Consider the following 15507-nt stretch of genomic DNA (forward strand, 5'->3'; position numbering starts at 1 on the left):
CCAACCTTGCAAGGTTGTAATGGTAAATATCGACACTCGCTTTACAATAGTGGCCGTGGCTATGATCTCTGTAGCTTTTGTGATCCACGACCTCACAAATTCATCTAATACTAATGCACCAAGCAGTGGTGTTACAAGCAGTGGCCGTCGAATTATAACGGTCCACATCATTTAACCCTAAAACCTTTTATTTATAAAATTCTCATCAAAATCATCAAATGTGAAAAACTTTACATATTATAATTCATTCTCCATGCATTTCATCAATCCAATATTAATACCATTCACGGATTTCCCCGTTTCGATATTCACACTCATTATTTCCATCTTCTCTGCACTCACACACACAAAAACACTGTGATATATACAAGCACACACATTATGCTTATAGAGTTCTCAACAAATTTTTTCATCATAGCCTTACATATGAGGGTGTGGATTTTTTACTATAACACCTCGATTGTTTATTGTTCTAAAACCTTCTCTACAACAATAAAAACTAATATCCAGATGTTACTCGTAACCGGATCTTTAGGAGCAGTCATTTTTTGAGTTTGAGTTCTAGTCCAGTTTCCTTAGCATATTTCATGTAGACATCACATGCTTCAACTTCTATTTCGAACTACATTCAAATACATGCTCGCAATTTCTTCATCTAATTTCAAATCAAACATTAAAATATGTGGTCTTTTAATAAGCAAACTGGCAACAATAAAACTATCGATCTCTTCTACTACTGTACGCGGTCATTTAATTTATTTTCAATACATAATCTCTTTGTGTATTTATTATATGCATGGAACTAATCAAGATTATATAATTAAAACCAAATTCAAATTTCAAAGCTCTCATGTTCCATTAAAAATTGGATAGCAGTAATAAAAAAATTGAAGCAAAGTTCAATTCATTGTAATAAAAAAATTGAAGCAAAGTTCAAATCTAATGAATTACATGCTTTTTACCTGAATCACATATGCTTTTAACTGAATAAGTTAAAACTTAATTTGAACTTATGAATGAAAAGGCAGACGGGGTGACGGCTAAATCTTTTCACGTTGGATGATTTTGAATGGGAATTTAATAAATAAAAGGTTCCAGGGTTTAAAATTTAAGTTTTAGTTTTTTATTTCTTTTTTTAAAAATAATATATACATGGTGATAAAATATTGGTGTATGAGAAGATGCATTATGATAGTAAAATTTGAATTTTTTATTTTTTTATTTAAAAAAGTCTCCACATGGCGTTATTTCATTTGTGTAGGAAATGGTGTAAGAGATGGTTGAGGTAAATTAATCCGCTTGTGCTGCCGATACAAGAATTTTATCAAAAATATTATGTTTATGTGTGCTACTGCTATCACTATGCCTATATTGTGTTTCACACCAAGCTTATATTACATAAACTAATCACGCAAACTATTACATTGATAAAAACACACCAAACTAAGTTGCATACGCTAAAGATGCAAGCTAAATATTACATAATTGAAACAAAACAAAACTAACTTCAAACAGAATTTCCAACTAATACTCCTGTTACGCTGATAAAGGCACACCAAACTAAGTTGCATAAGCTAAAGTCACAAAGCAAATACTATTACACTGATTGCGAGTCTCAAGATTCAGAAGATCTTGCTTCTGCCACTTTGTTGACCATCAACCTCATTGTCATCAATAACATGTGTTGTCTCACAAATGCTCCATTTGAGATGTTTGCTCATAACTTCATTGTAAACTATCAAATCTTGAAATTTGTTGTCTCCGTCTGCTTTGTAGATGCTATGAGCTTCTTTCTCAATATTTCGGTTGCTCATTCCACTCCTCTTTCGCAAGCAGTCACTCGTTTGTTTGCATTGACATTTCAAAGATTCCTTGTTTCTTTCATGGATCTCAACTAGATTGTCTGCTTTGACTCTCGTGCTACAATTTGTGAATACGCACACATAGTGATTCACCCTTTTGATTTTTATCACGAACACTATCTCGGGTACAAAGACATGGGAAGCCATAAGCGCCAAATCTTCCTTATCACCCCAACTCATATATTTTGAGTTGTTCTGATTCTTGTTGGAATGTTGAGCAATTCTGAACAAATTGCGGTTGACATTTTCGCATATAGAAATTTGTTGAGATAAATTTTGCTTAAATTCGGAGTAAATTCAGTATTTTGAGAATCTTCAAAATCAGGAAATTTTTTTTGAGGATTCTTGTACAATTGAAAACTCAAAACATTTTGGGAGCTAGGATTTGCATGAGAGTGTAGTTGTTTTGAGGATTTTGAAACCAAAATGGATAATTTGGATTCATAAATTCTTAGGATCAAAGTACAATAATAGCAATGCAAAAGAAATATATAGAGAGAAAATAATAACTTGAATAAGAAATGGTAACAAAATAAGTAAGGATATAGGAAAAATTTTCAATAAAAAATTACTATAAAACAAATCAGTTAAATAAAATCATTATGAAAGTAAAAAGTTTATTAAACAAAAAAAATGTAACAGAGAAAAAACCCTTTCAACGTCTCAACCTAGAGGTCGTCTGCACAACCATTCTCATTTAAGGGTTAATGTGACAAGTTTCATTTATATTTATTTTTTATATTCGTCATCACACACTTGATCCACACATGAGAGGTGCCTAAGGTTTACGATTTCGGCGGTTAACCGCGAAGCCGTACAGGCGGTTACGGTTCCGAATTGAAATCATCGATTTTGGAATCGTGGTTAGGTTCAGATTAAAAAATTTTGAACCGAAATAATGCCAGAACCGCGAAAAATAGCTGGAAAACCGTGAAACCGAGTTGGAACTGCAAAAATCCACCGTAAACTGGTGGTTCAGAACCGCAAAAAATCGCCGCAAAACCGTCGGCTTGGAACCGGAACCAGAACCGTAACCACGAAACATCCTCGTTGTTTGGTCTCGGTTCGGCAATTTCCAAAACCGAAACCGGCGGTTCCGGAACTATGGGCACCTATACATGAGGGTTGTCGATGAGAGTAGTCTTAGTGCATCATAGAATTAATATTCCTTCTCCGTTCGTCATTAGAAGTTTCATTGAGTTCGACACAGATTTTAAGAAATATATAGGAAAGTGGGTGTGAAAAGATAGTGGAATATGAGACTTATTTTTATATATTACTCGTACTAGTTTCAACATAGAATGTAAGAGCATCCACAATAGTGGACTAGCGCGCGGACTAGCCGCTAGTCCACTATTGCGACCGACTAGCGGTTGACGTACTAGCGCGACGGACGACCTCTCGTACGTCGCGTATGGCGCTAGTACGTGCGCTTGTCCGCTATTGTAGGCTCCCGACGGTCTAGCGCACGTACTAGCAATTTTTTGATTAAAAATTATGTACTCCATGTTTTTTTTTAATTTATATAAAATGGTTGCATTTTTCTCGTATTCGTGTCAAAATTTTAATTTCGTATTTGTGTGAATTTGTGATTTTGTTTGTTGGGATGTCCTAGTGCTAGTCCACTATTATGCAGTGGGATGTCCTAGTGATGTGGCAGTGCAGTAGCTAGTCTTAAAGACATGACAAGAGGTGTTTTTTGCTAGTCCTAGTGCTAGTCCGGTCTATTGTGGGTGCTCTAAGTGAAGTTAGTTAGTGGAAAGTGATTTGTACCTACCATTTATAGTAAAAGTGAACCTGGACTACTAATGGCAGATTGACTAAAATGGTAAACTGAGACTCCTAATGACGAACAGGTCAGTACTACTAACAATTATGTTTAATTCTTACTTTTTTTATATTAAAAATAAACTATATAAACGGTACCTGAATCTTTCACTACTTAAGGCATTAACAATGGTGGCCGATCGCAAGGGCCAAGCGATCGGCCACCTCATGGGCTCTAAAAGGCCCCCATTGTGGAGTGGGGGCCTATCTCCACTCACCAAGGGCTCCGCCCCAAGTCCGAGCGATTGCCTCAGCTCCCCATGGGCACTGAGACAGGCCCCCATTGTGGGTGCCGCCGATGCCGATTTTCAAATATTTTTTTATAAATTAATTTATAAATTTTTTTCAGCAAATACTTCATCCTTAATTATGTGTGAGAAAAAAATGTGAATAGAGAATTAATTTATTATAATTTAAGTTATTTAGACATTGACATTAAAAATAAAAGAAAATAGTGTTAGTGTCGAAATGAGATAGGCTCTATGATGGACTGTCATTGCTAAGAAAATGAGTTTTTAGATGAGTTGCTGACGTGCCAAATGAAAATGGAGAAAATAGAGATAAGCTCTGGGATGAGCTTCAGATTTAATGCTCCAATTGTGAATGCCCTAGGAAAATTTGGTTAAAAATTATGTGTCTACTCCCATCTCAAAATTTAAGGTCTCTTTTAATACTAGCTTAGAGCAACTCTAAGGAGAGAAGGTAAATGAAAAGGGTATATTATGTTTATACCTTCTCAAAAAGTGCAATATACCTTTGTAAAAATCAATCAACTTCAAGGATAAAAAGTATATAGAAAGGTATATCAGTTAAAAAAAATAAAATAATAGTACAAAAGCATTAAAAAAGCATAAAGTGTAATACCTTCTCAAATACATTCTCCCTTGAAGAATGATTTTTTATGAAAAGAAGTAAATATGATAGTTATATGATTTTACCTCTCCATTGATGGAGAGGTAAAGATACCTCTTCAAAATGGAAAAAGGTATAATACCTTCTTAAATACCTCTCCTTTTGGAGAATAATTTTTCATGATGAAAAGGTAAATATGTTAGTTATATTAGTTTACCTCTCCATTTACCTCTTCCCGGAGATGCTCTTATGGAGTACTATTATTTTTAACTAAATAATTCAACTTATTTACAACGATTAATCATGGATTTATGATCTAATACTCGAGAAATAAGAAATACTACAAGTATCGATAGATTTTTCTCTTTCTCTGTGATTACACAGATTCGCATACACACTCAATAGCCCAATCACTCTTTACCATCTAAATCCTATCTCGTTTAGCTTCAATTTCTAATCCCCAATTTCTGATTTTGGATGGATTTAACATGGTTTTGACAATAGACCTTCTTCGCCAAGGTGAGCTACCAAACCCATATTTATCACCATATATTTCTTGTTATCCCTAAATTTTGGTTTTTAGCTGAATGTAATTTGTTAGTTTTTTGCTCCAATTCTTGGAGATCTAACTGCAAAATTGTTTCTTTTGTTTGGGTTTTTCGCTTTGCTGAATTTCCTGAACTTCATTTGAATAAATTTTATTTCGTGTTGTGGTTTGGTTCATAGTTATTGCTAGTGATGAATTCTTGTTTATTTCCAGATATCAGTTGTTGGGATCTTTTTTTTACCGAGTTTACCATGTTTTTTTTTACTGTGTATGTTATAATTAGGCACTTTTGTTATGTGTTTGTTGTTTAACCTTTGTGGTTGAGGTAGCTTGTTCTTCCATTCTGCAATTACACTTTTCTAATGATTTTATGCATTCTAATTGTGTGGTTGATGAATGTCTTAACAAGAAGACGAAATATACTTTCGTTGATCGTTGAACTGTTCGACTTATGTGCATAGGCCGTTGGCTGCTGCAGTGGGAATCAATAAAATGATGTTCAAATTGCAAGGCTTAATGTGTTACTTTAGATTATGTATCTATTTATATGTGTAGGTTTTGGCCAACATATCCTCAATATTACCAGTTCAGTTATTTGAGAAGGATTTGCTTTGTTTATACAGAGTTTCGTTTTCTTACCTAATCTTGAAACTGAGAAGTGAGAAGAAGAATACAATGAGCTTGTCGGCAATGGGTGCTTCTGTAGCTAACAAGAAGCTCAGTGCTGAAGCAACTTTGAATCCAAATGCTGCAGAGTTCGTCCCATTTTCTCTCAGGTCACAGGCTGCGAACGTGAAGATTCTAGACACGCCCCCGAAATTCACCACCTCAGGGAAATCTGTGTTAGATAGATCAGAGTCATCAGTTTCGAATAACTCCAACTCTGAAGAAGAGGCGCAGCAGTACTGGTCTCACCAGCTCCCTGACGACATTACTCCTGACTTCAAGGTGATGGGGATAGATAACGATTCCAACGAAGCCTCAAGGTATACGTCTCCAACAAACAGTGGCTTTGCGTTGAAAGAACAGCAAGCATTTTCTCTTCATCCCTTAGATGGTATTGGTAACCCTCGTGCTGGAAAGCTGAGATATCCCGTCTCATCCATTGGCGAATGTTTTCATTCGTCTCTTGCTAAACCTTGGGACAGGCAAGTTCGCAGTGGCACTGATCAGCTTCTTACAACAGAAGGGAATCCTTATAATGGCAACATGAATCAAGCTTTCGTGGCTGAAATGTCTAATGAGCAATTGTTGGACAATGCAGACTTGTGCCGTCTTGAGTTTTTAGCCTCACAGTTTCCATATTTCTCTGCTGAAAGCATTGCAGATGCGTATTTGTCTAATGGAGGTGATCTGAACCTGACAATCAATGTGCTTACTCAGCTCGAGGTAGGCCTCACTGATGATATTGCGTGACTTGCAACCTGTTGTGGTGTCGTTTTTGGTGAGAATTATGCAAGTTCGTTGTGTGAATCCTACTAGGTAATCTCTAGTACTCGAGCAATCTTAGTGTGGCTAATATATTGAGAAGAACAGAGATCTTCCGACAGATACTACTCGTTTAAGATAGTTTTCGTTTTTATCACGTGTATATTTGTATGAGCCCAACTAATATTTTCATCACTCATTTAATTCTTGAGGGTTATTTGATCTCTTTTCTAGCAAGGTTCATTTGTATTGTGATCTTGATGAGGCATCGATACCTTTGCCATTTACTTTTGCACGTATTTTTCATTATAAACTGTAATCATGCAGCTCCGTGTTGATGGAGGTTCGACTCAGACTCTTAGTTCAAAGGCTTTCTCCACCCCAAATATCAGCGCCTCGAATCTTCCTCCTCTCCGTGTCCCAAATGGTCCAAGAAAGCTTGCTGGTGAATATCAGCAAAATGTCAGCCCTAATTGGTCTACTGATAGTTCACGGCAAGTGAGATCCTTCTCGACCATCCCATCGTCACATTTTTCTCCAGCTGCAAGGAGAACAGCATCTCAAGAGTCTAGCATATGGAAGTATGACAGAAACGGTTCTTCAGATGCTAGACAAGTTCTGGCGAGCGCCTATAATAGTGGTCAGACGAACAGCATTTATGGTGATAGGTTGCAAAGTCGGGGATCGCCTCTTACTTCTCCGGCCAGGCTTCAAACTGGATTATCATATGGTAATATTAGGAGGCTTAACTAACTTTTTTACTTGTGAAGAAATATCTTGTGCCTGTATATGTGCTAAAACTTTGTCGAGATGGCAGCAAACATGTATTCTGAGAAACGAGAGGAACCCCGCGATCATGTACGCGCGCAGAATACATATATTGAGCAGGTAAAAGCCTTCTTTCCTTCCCTCTGCCTGCGTAGTGTTGGAAGATGAACAGATTGAGTTGTGTTTGTGATCATAAATGATTCGTATGAGTAATAACATCTCAAACCATTAAATGAGACCATCAGGCACGACAAGCACACCTTGCTGGTAACAAGACCCTAGCCAAGGAGCTGAGCATTCTCGGACAGCTGCATGATCTGCAGATGAAAGCAGTCAAAGGGGACGCTCAAGAGTCATTCTTTCATCAAAGGTTTGCTTTTTCCGTATCACTAGCATGTATGCTCCTCTCGTTCTTGTTTGTTCGTTTACAATTTTGATGAGAGTTCTACTGATAATTAATGTCAGGAATTTGGATGTAACGAATGGGACAGAGCAAATAATCGATCTACATGGTCTAAACGTGACCGAGGCCATTTTTGTACTCAAACGCGAGCTTGCCATTCTGAGGAATGCAGCGAGGTCAGTGGACCAACGTGTGCTCGTCTCCATTGGTGTTGGGGCTGGTCATCACACGAGGGGATCACCCACGCCTGCTAGACTTCGTGTTGCTGTGCAACAGTATCTCCTGGAGGAGGAGGGCCTCAACTACACCGAGCCTCGGCCGGGGCTCCTTCGGGTTGTGATATACTGAATCTTGAAGATTTAGGTGATTTTTTGACACTTTAAAAAAAACGGATTTTTTGTTGTATGTGTAAATTGGGAGAAATCAGAAAAGTGTAGGGAATTTTGTGCACAAGTGAAAAGGTAAACCAAAATATTTTGTGCCAACAATTATTTTGAACTCTGTTTTGTTCAGATTTGAAGAAAGAATTTGTTCAAATGATAATTGACAAGCTTGTGATCTCTCTTTCAACCAAAGAAATTAAAGATTTTTTTAAATATATTTTTTAGTTAATCAATTCCGAAATTACTACAATTAATGGACATTGAACAATATTGATTTCACTTTCATCACAAGACGCTGGAAATAAGTTGGTACAAATCAAAGCCTTTTATTTGATTTGAAAGTTTTATAAAAATGTGTTTCATTTGCAACAATGGTAAAATGCTTGAATTTCATTAGCAATTAATCCTATAATTTCACATAGGGCTGGGGAAAAATACCGAAATACCGGCCTTATCGTACCGAAAAAATATCGAAAATACCGAATTTTCGGTATACCGTGACTTTCGGTATGGTATGATACCTTACCGAAAGATTCCGGTAAGGTAACGGTATGAATTTTCAAATACCGCGGTATACCGCTGCATACCGAAATTCGGTATATACCGTAAATTAAGGTATATACCACAAAAATATAAACACAATTATATATAAAATATATTTTATATATTTTTAAATTATAAAATCTATTGTGAAATATAAATATAATTATGAATAAATTATATTTAATTTATTTTTAAAATTATAAATTATAAATAATATTTTAAAACTCTAATTTTCTATTTTAATTGATGTTGAAAGTCAGGTATACCGCAAAAGTAAGGTATACCGAACTTCGGTACGGTATATACCGAAAATGAGGTACGGTATCGGTATAAAAATTTATCATACCGAAAACTTTGGTAAAGTAAAGGTATGACTTTTTCACATACCGTATTTACGGTAAGGTATACGGTATGGTGGTTTCGGTAAGGTATACCTTACCTACCCACCCTAATTTCACACGTCTATATTATAAGGTAGATATTATTTGATGTCAATATTTATAATTAATCTGTATGCACTGGATACAGAGATGAATTTGAATATCCTTAAATTATAAAACATGGATTCTTTATGTTATATTCTGTTTATGTAAAATTGAAATTGCAACCTTTCCTTTCGTAGCCAGCAAATAATAGAGATACGTAGCACTCCTGCCTAGCGTTGATCATATCTCAATCCAACAGCAGATATTTAACCGCGTTTGCAACCCATCCTAGTTCGATTAATCAAACACCTCATGGCTAGTAATCAGCCACGACACTAGTTCTGATCCGTCAGATAAAATCTAATCCAACGGTTGCTGTACCTTAGATTTTCTCCACTGTGATATTTTACGTCCCGCTCTTTTTCGCAAATATCTCATCCATCTCTAATTCTCTTTCTAAATTCTTCGCTTTCTGATTATGCTGATTGCGACAGAAGAAATGCAGGAGGCAGCTACCACTGCCAGCTCCATTGCAGCGAGAGATCTTCGAGCTCAGCTCTCAACATTGAAGTCAAAGAAGGTCTACTATCCTCAATTCGACCTAATTATTCCTTTTTTCCTTGGATTTGTAAAATTGGATCATGCAATACGCAATTAACTAGTTCCGATTCCAATTGATTTGTGAAAATGCATCAAATGCAATATGGCGTTTAAATTGGGGGGTTTGCTATACTTGATGAAGGTATGGAGAGTGATGAGGAGATAGGAAGAGTGGCAGAAATGGGCGGTGGAGGCGGAGCTGTGCAGGCTTCCGGCGGTGGTTCGAGGCGGAGAGGGAGAAGCTCTGCTGATAAAGAGAATAAGAGGCTGAAGAGGTTGCTGAGGAATCGAGTATCGGTTTGGGTGATTTGGAAGTGAGGGTAAAAGAGTTGGAAAGTAAAACCGCTGAGCTTGAAGAACGCCTTTCCACTTTCCTCAATGAGAATCAAATGCTTAGGAAGGTAATGATATGAGCCGTTCATCTTCAAATTTAAGGAATTAACAATTTAACATCAACGTCACTTTGTGCTTGCAGATGCTAAAGAATACAACTGCTGCTTCTCAAGAAGGAAGGAAATAGAGACCTTAGAAAATGAAAAAGTTTGTTTTATAACCCCTCGGCCCTCACTCTTTTAGTAGAACTTTTATTAACTAATTAATTGTGATGCTAATGCTAATTTAATTAGGGCGTAAGCAATAACACGTAATCATATTAATCACAACTTATGCAATAAGCCAAGCTCTGTTTTTAGATACTTAACCACTGCTCAATTCACCAATTTTTTACTCTTTTCTTGTCAACTTTAATACTTGTAAATTAAATAAATGCCTGCAAAATATTAAAAATTGGGATTTAAAGTACTTCAATTGTTAAACGTAAGTTAGTTCCTCGTGCATTGGAGCTCTTCGATGCATGAAATCACAAACTAGAGCTGTGCACTGCAAGACTCTTAGTTAACAGATGGGTCTTCCAAAATAGGTAAATAGTCATCGGATCCGGTCAATGTGTTTGCAATGCAAAAAAACTTAGATTTTCGCATTCTGAAATGGAGTTGAAAAATTATAGCCTTCTGTTGCGGTTGGTTGACAAAAAAATTAACGAATGTTGTTCGACATCAACGTCATGCTTCATGTACACGCACCACGGTGATGGATTGCCTATGCAGCCTAACTTTGTCATCCCTTTTGATATGTATGTTTTCTTGCACTCATACTTTTGTTATCCGCTATCCAAAAGCATAATTGCTATTGTTATATGTTATGGAGATTTGAGGGAACATGAGAATGAAATGATAAATTATGAAATATCCTAAATAAAGCAGTATACATAAATAAAAGAATGTATTCAAATTAAACAAGATCGCAGCCTTAATGCAAATAGATTTAGATTTTTAGATAAGATCATTTTAATGTTTATATATTTTTAAGCCCACAATGTGGTGGCATTAATTTGTTTAGTTAGCCATGATACAATTCATTTTTAAATAAAATTATAATTGTGAAAAAATCACCAATTAGAAAATCGTGCATTATTTATTTATAATTTATTTAACTATATAGATGAAAGTGAAACTGAAATGTATTGATGGTTGTGTAGACTAATATGCCCATATTTTGCAACTAATCAAAATTATTTGGTGATTTATTTACGTAACATTGTTAGACATTAACCAAAATACACTATCCGCCCCTTAAAAATAAACCACATTTGCTATTTTGGAATATAATATAAAAATGACCAATTCTATTTAAGAAGACATTTTTATCTCTATTGAGGTTGGTCACGGACTCACATTTACCACTAAGTACTAACCATACTCTAATCACTTTTTTTTCTATCTTTCTCTTACTTTATCAATTGTACATTCAAATCCATGCCGTTTCAAATGTTATCTATTTTTTAAGGATGGAAAAACGTATAGTATTACATTATAGATAAAAAATCACATCCAACTATATTAATTATATTAAATATAATTTCATTATTGTACTAATTTCCATCTCTTTCTTATTTTTCATCTCTTATTTTTTCTTCGTTCATCTCATCCTTACTCAATGTCATTTCACTACCTAAAGTGTAACATTATTTTGATTTATATCCGATAATGTTAAATCGTCAAGCTATGTTAGTGCTATTTGCATTTCTAATCCATTAAAAAAAATCAAACATTATTTTCCAAAATAAAAGATTTAGAAATAATGATATGGCTACGATGCGATGTTTTATCTATCCATATCCAAATAATACTAAATTACCCAGTAATCACTCAGCAGTGACAATGATTATCTATTTAATCCAAAAAAAATACTTCCTTGTTTCTTACAAATATGAACTCTTTGTTTTTTTTCTTTGTTTTTTAAAAATAGGAAATTTTCTTTTTGTGAAATTGATCTCACAATCAACTAACACTACTGTTATTATATTTTCTCTTTTACTCTCTTACTTTACTAAATTTTCATTAAAATCCGTGTTATTTTAAAAGTTTGAATTTTTAAAAAATAAAAGTAATATAAGCATACAAACTTCTTTATTTAGAATTAATTAACTCTTTTACTGGTTCACTAACCTAGCCTTTTTCCACCTTGATATTTTTTAAGTCCATCTACAAACTATCAAAAACTAATAAATAATAATTGGATAACGGTTACACCCTTTGCTGCTATTAGAAGTTTTAATTGAATTCGACACAAATTTAAAGACATATACGATATATAAAATGAGTGAAAAAAGATAATTGAACGTGAATATTATTTTTATATATTATTTTAATAATAAAACGTAAATGAAATAGATTAGTATAATTTGAAATCATGGATAGACTATTTATGATATCTATTTACCATCTATATTAAAACTTTTAATTGTGAATAAATTGAAGGCAAACTAAGACTCTAATTGTGGAAGGAATAATTAAAATAGCAACATTGATCAAATTAAACTAATACTAATTAAATAATGATATTTATCACCCACTTTAAAGTGTATATACAAATGAATATTATTGTCGGTTCATTAAGGGTGGAATAGTAATTGCAAGTTTGAGTGTGGGCTTAGCTAACAACTGTGCAAGAAATTGAGGTCACCGACAGATTCTTATATTTGTGTCGGAAAGAAGCAACCGGCAACGTCCGGTTACACCAAAATACAGCTGTTCACAGCGTCTAATAACATGTAACAAATCAAGATTAATTATTAAAATAAGTAATTCTGTGTTAATATCTTCACTTTGCAATAATTGTTAAATATATAGGTAGGTGTATGAAAAGGACAGTTATAAAAATATTTTCAAGGATGTAACAAATTTTCACTGTTTTATAGGAGTATTACATAAAACGGGTAATGAATATCAAACGGGCAATGCTTTTAAATTGAAAAAGGCACTGGAAAAGAATAAAATTTATCGAACTTATTATACTCCCTCCGTCCCATGTTACTTGAGTCACTTCTTTTATGTACTTATTTTGAAAAAATAATAATAAATAGTTAAAGTGGAGAAAAAATAAAGTAAAAAAGAGAATATTATAGTTAAGACTATTCTCTACATTATTCTATCTCTTTCAAAATAAGTACATAAATAGTTAAAGTGGAGAAAAAATAAAGTAAAAAAGAGAATACTATAGTTAAGACTTCTTTCTACATTATTCTATCTCTTATTTTTCTTTCTCTCCGTTTTAATTATTTATTATTATTTTTTCAAAACGAGTGAAAAAAAAATGACTCAAGTAATATGAGACGAAGAGACTATGAGGCAAAGAGTACACTTTACTACATACTTTTTCAAGGTTTTTGAATCATAATCTCTCATTTTCCATTTTCTAAGTCATGCCGTTAGGTGAAAGGGACAATAATTCAATGATGTAATGATTTTGAATTGTTTATTTAATGATTTTGCTTCTATCACTATATACCTTAACTTTAATAAATAATACAGCGATTATATTATACTATATTAATATTAATTTTAATGGAGTAATATATTTATGTTTTGTCGTGGTTGAGTGGAGTAGTATCACTTTTTTTTATTATAGTTAAATAATTCATATTTAATATCTCCTTATTTAACTACTTATTTTTAGATTTTGTATTTAAAATTAATGTTTTAACTTTTAACTATAGTGAAATAGATAAAGTATTTAATAATTATGATAAATAATGTTGTAGTAAGACTAATCTAAATTGATTTTAATCTAGGCAAATAGGTCAGCCATAGGCCAGCCACTCTCTCTCCCTGACACGTCAGCAGCACTAAAAATCCACCTGCCACATCAGATTTAGGCCAGCCATAAGCCAACCGCAATAAAAATAATTCAAAATATACTATATTTACGAAATTAAAATTATGATTAAATTACGGATTAAATTTACGACACAGATACGGGAAAATTAATTCATTTCATTCAAAAAAGTACAAAGATTTAAAAAAAATACATGATTTTTTTTAAAAAAACGGGCTTCCACACACGAGCCCCGCCACTCTCTACTCCTCGTCGTCGTCGCCGCTGTCTTCGCCGTCGCCACCGCGGATGCCGCCACCCGGGGTATCTGACCCCACGTCGGAACCCCCCATCTGTGCCCTCGCGGTATCCAAATCAACCCGCATGCTCTCGAGCATCGAGTGAAGAAACATATTCTCCGTGGGGTCAGTGGCGTTCTTCCACTCTTGGAAGACCTTGTACATCTGCTCCCGCGTTTTGTTACGCGAATAGAGAGTGTACTCGAGTGGGGCGGATGGGAGGGCGGCGGACTGGACCTCATGGGGCGATAGGGGGGATCCTCCCCTCGCAGCCCGTTGCGCCCGCTTCTGTCCAACCGGGCGAGGGTGACCAGCAAATGAAGGAGGGGATGGAAACTCCTCAGCATCCGCGGGGAGGTCGTGGGATCCGCCGCTGTAGTCGCCGGTATAGTTCAGCCTCTGCTTCTTCGGCCACCCAGCGTCGCACCCCGCACGGAACTTCTCGGAGTCCTTCAACAACACATAGCACTCCCAGAGGTGGAACTCCTTGTACTTCTCCGCCAAGGGGAACTGACTCTCGGCTATCCTCCGGGCGTCCTCCTCATTCTGCCCACTAGTGAGCTGACGGAGGGCGTTGGCGTACAACACCGAAAAACGGCCGACCGCGGCCCTGATGTGCTCCCACCCCTTCCGGACCTCCTCCCCGTTGAAGTCCTTCCCGTGCGGACAATGCCTCTTGTAGGCAGCTCTAATCTTCACCCACATGTTGACGACCTGCTGGTTGTTCGCAACCAGCGGATCGTCGCACACCTCCAACCACCCCCTGGCCACCCCGGCGTACTCATCCTCCGTCCGGGGGTGTCGTCAACAACGGGCTGCGACGACTCGCCGACCGCCTTGGCCTTCCCCCTCGTCTTCTTTTTCTTCGCCGCGGCCCGCCCCGCTGGAACAGGAGTGTCCGGATCGCCGAGATCGATCCCCATGTCATGCGATGACAAAAGGTCATCGCCAATGAACTGCGTCTCCACTGGGGTCGACGTGTGAGACGAAGCCGTAAAAAAATCCAGAGAGGGACGATAGCCGTGTCCCCCCCTCGGTTGACCCCTGCATCCCGGGATGCATACCCATCATCTGCTGCTGCATCTGGGGCATACCTCCCCACCCCTGCCCGCCGCTGGCCTGTCCGCCGCCCGGCATACCCCACGGCATGTTCCCACCCCCTGGCGCTCCGACCATCATCCCCATCATCTGATTCCAAGGGACGTTAAACCCTTGGCCCATCTGCCCGCCAATCTGGCCCCATCCACATCCCACGGGTACCGTGGGAGTTTGAGATCCACTCGTCGTTGGACTGGACTCGTTGTTGTGATCCATCGCTCGATGATGCTCTTGTACAGAGAGTTAGAGAGAGAGAAAACTCGTTAAAACAAGTGGTGCAAATGAAAATGAAACTAAAATCGCGTTTATATAGGTTT

At 36.4% G+C, this 15507-nt stretch overlaps 1 protein-coding gene and 1 pseudogene across 3 annotated transcripts; both read left to right on the plus strand.

Annotated features, from left to right (window-relative positions):
• Window positions 1-4874: 4874 nt before the first annotated feature.
• LOC125215061 (polyadenylate-binding protein-interacting protein 7-like) lies at window positions 4875-8230 on the plus strand. 2 transcript variants are annotated; one of them, XM_048116369.2, is made up of 6 exons: window positions 4875-5060; window positions 5644-6477; window positions 6844-7246; window positions 7334-7404; window positions 7530-7654; window positions 7750-8230. In XM_048116369.2, exons 2-6 carry the CDS (start codon window positions 5764-5766, stop codon window positions 8033-8035), a joined length of 1599 nt encoding a protein of 532 aa, XP_047972326.2. In that variant the 5' UTR covers window positions 4875-5060; window positions 5644-5763; the 3' UTR covers window positions 8036-8230. The 2 variants fall into 2 exon arrangements, with proteins under 2 accessions (XP_047972326.2, XP_047972325.2); XM_048116368.2 differs by having other exon boundaries at window positions 4876-5060; window positions 5712-6477.
• Window positions 8231-9381: 1151 nt separating this feature from the next.
• Window positions 9382-10789, plus strand: LOC148930979 (transcription factor HY5-like; annotated as a pseudogene). The gene is made up of 3 exons (XR_016136753.1): window positions 9382-9618; window positions 9781-10039; window positions 10114-10789. The product of XR_016136753.1 is annotated as a transcription factor HY5-like (transcript).
• The last annotated feature ends 4718 nt before the right edge of the window (window positions 10790-15507 follow it).

Source organism: Salvia hispanica, chromosome 3 (assembly GCF_029641045.1).
Source record: "Salvia hispanica isolate PSC_SH4W2 chromosome 3, Shi_PSC_v1, whole genome shotgun sequence".
NCBI lineage: Eukaryota > Viridiplantae > Streptophyta > Magnoliopsida > Lamiales > Lamiaceae > Salvia > Salvia hispanica.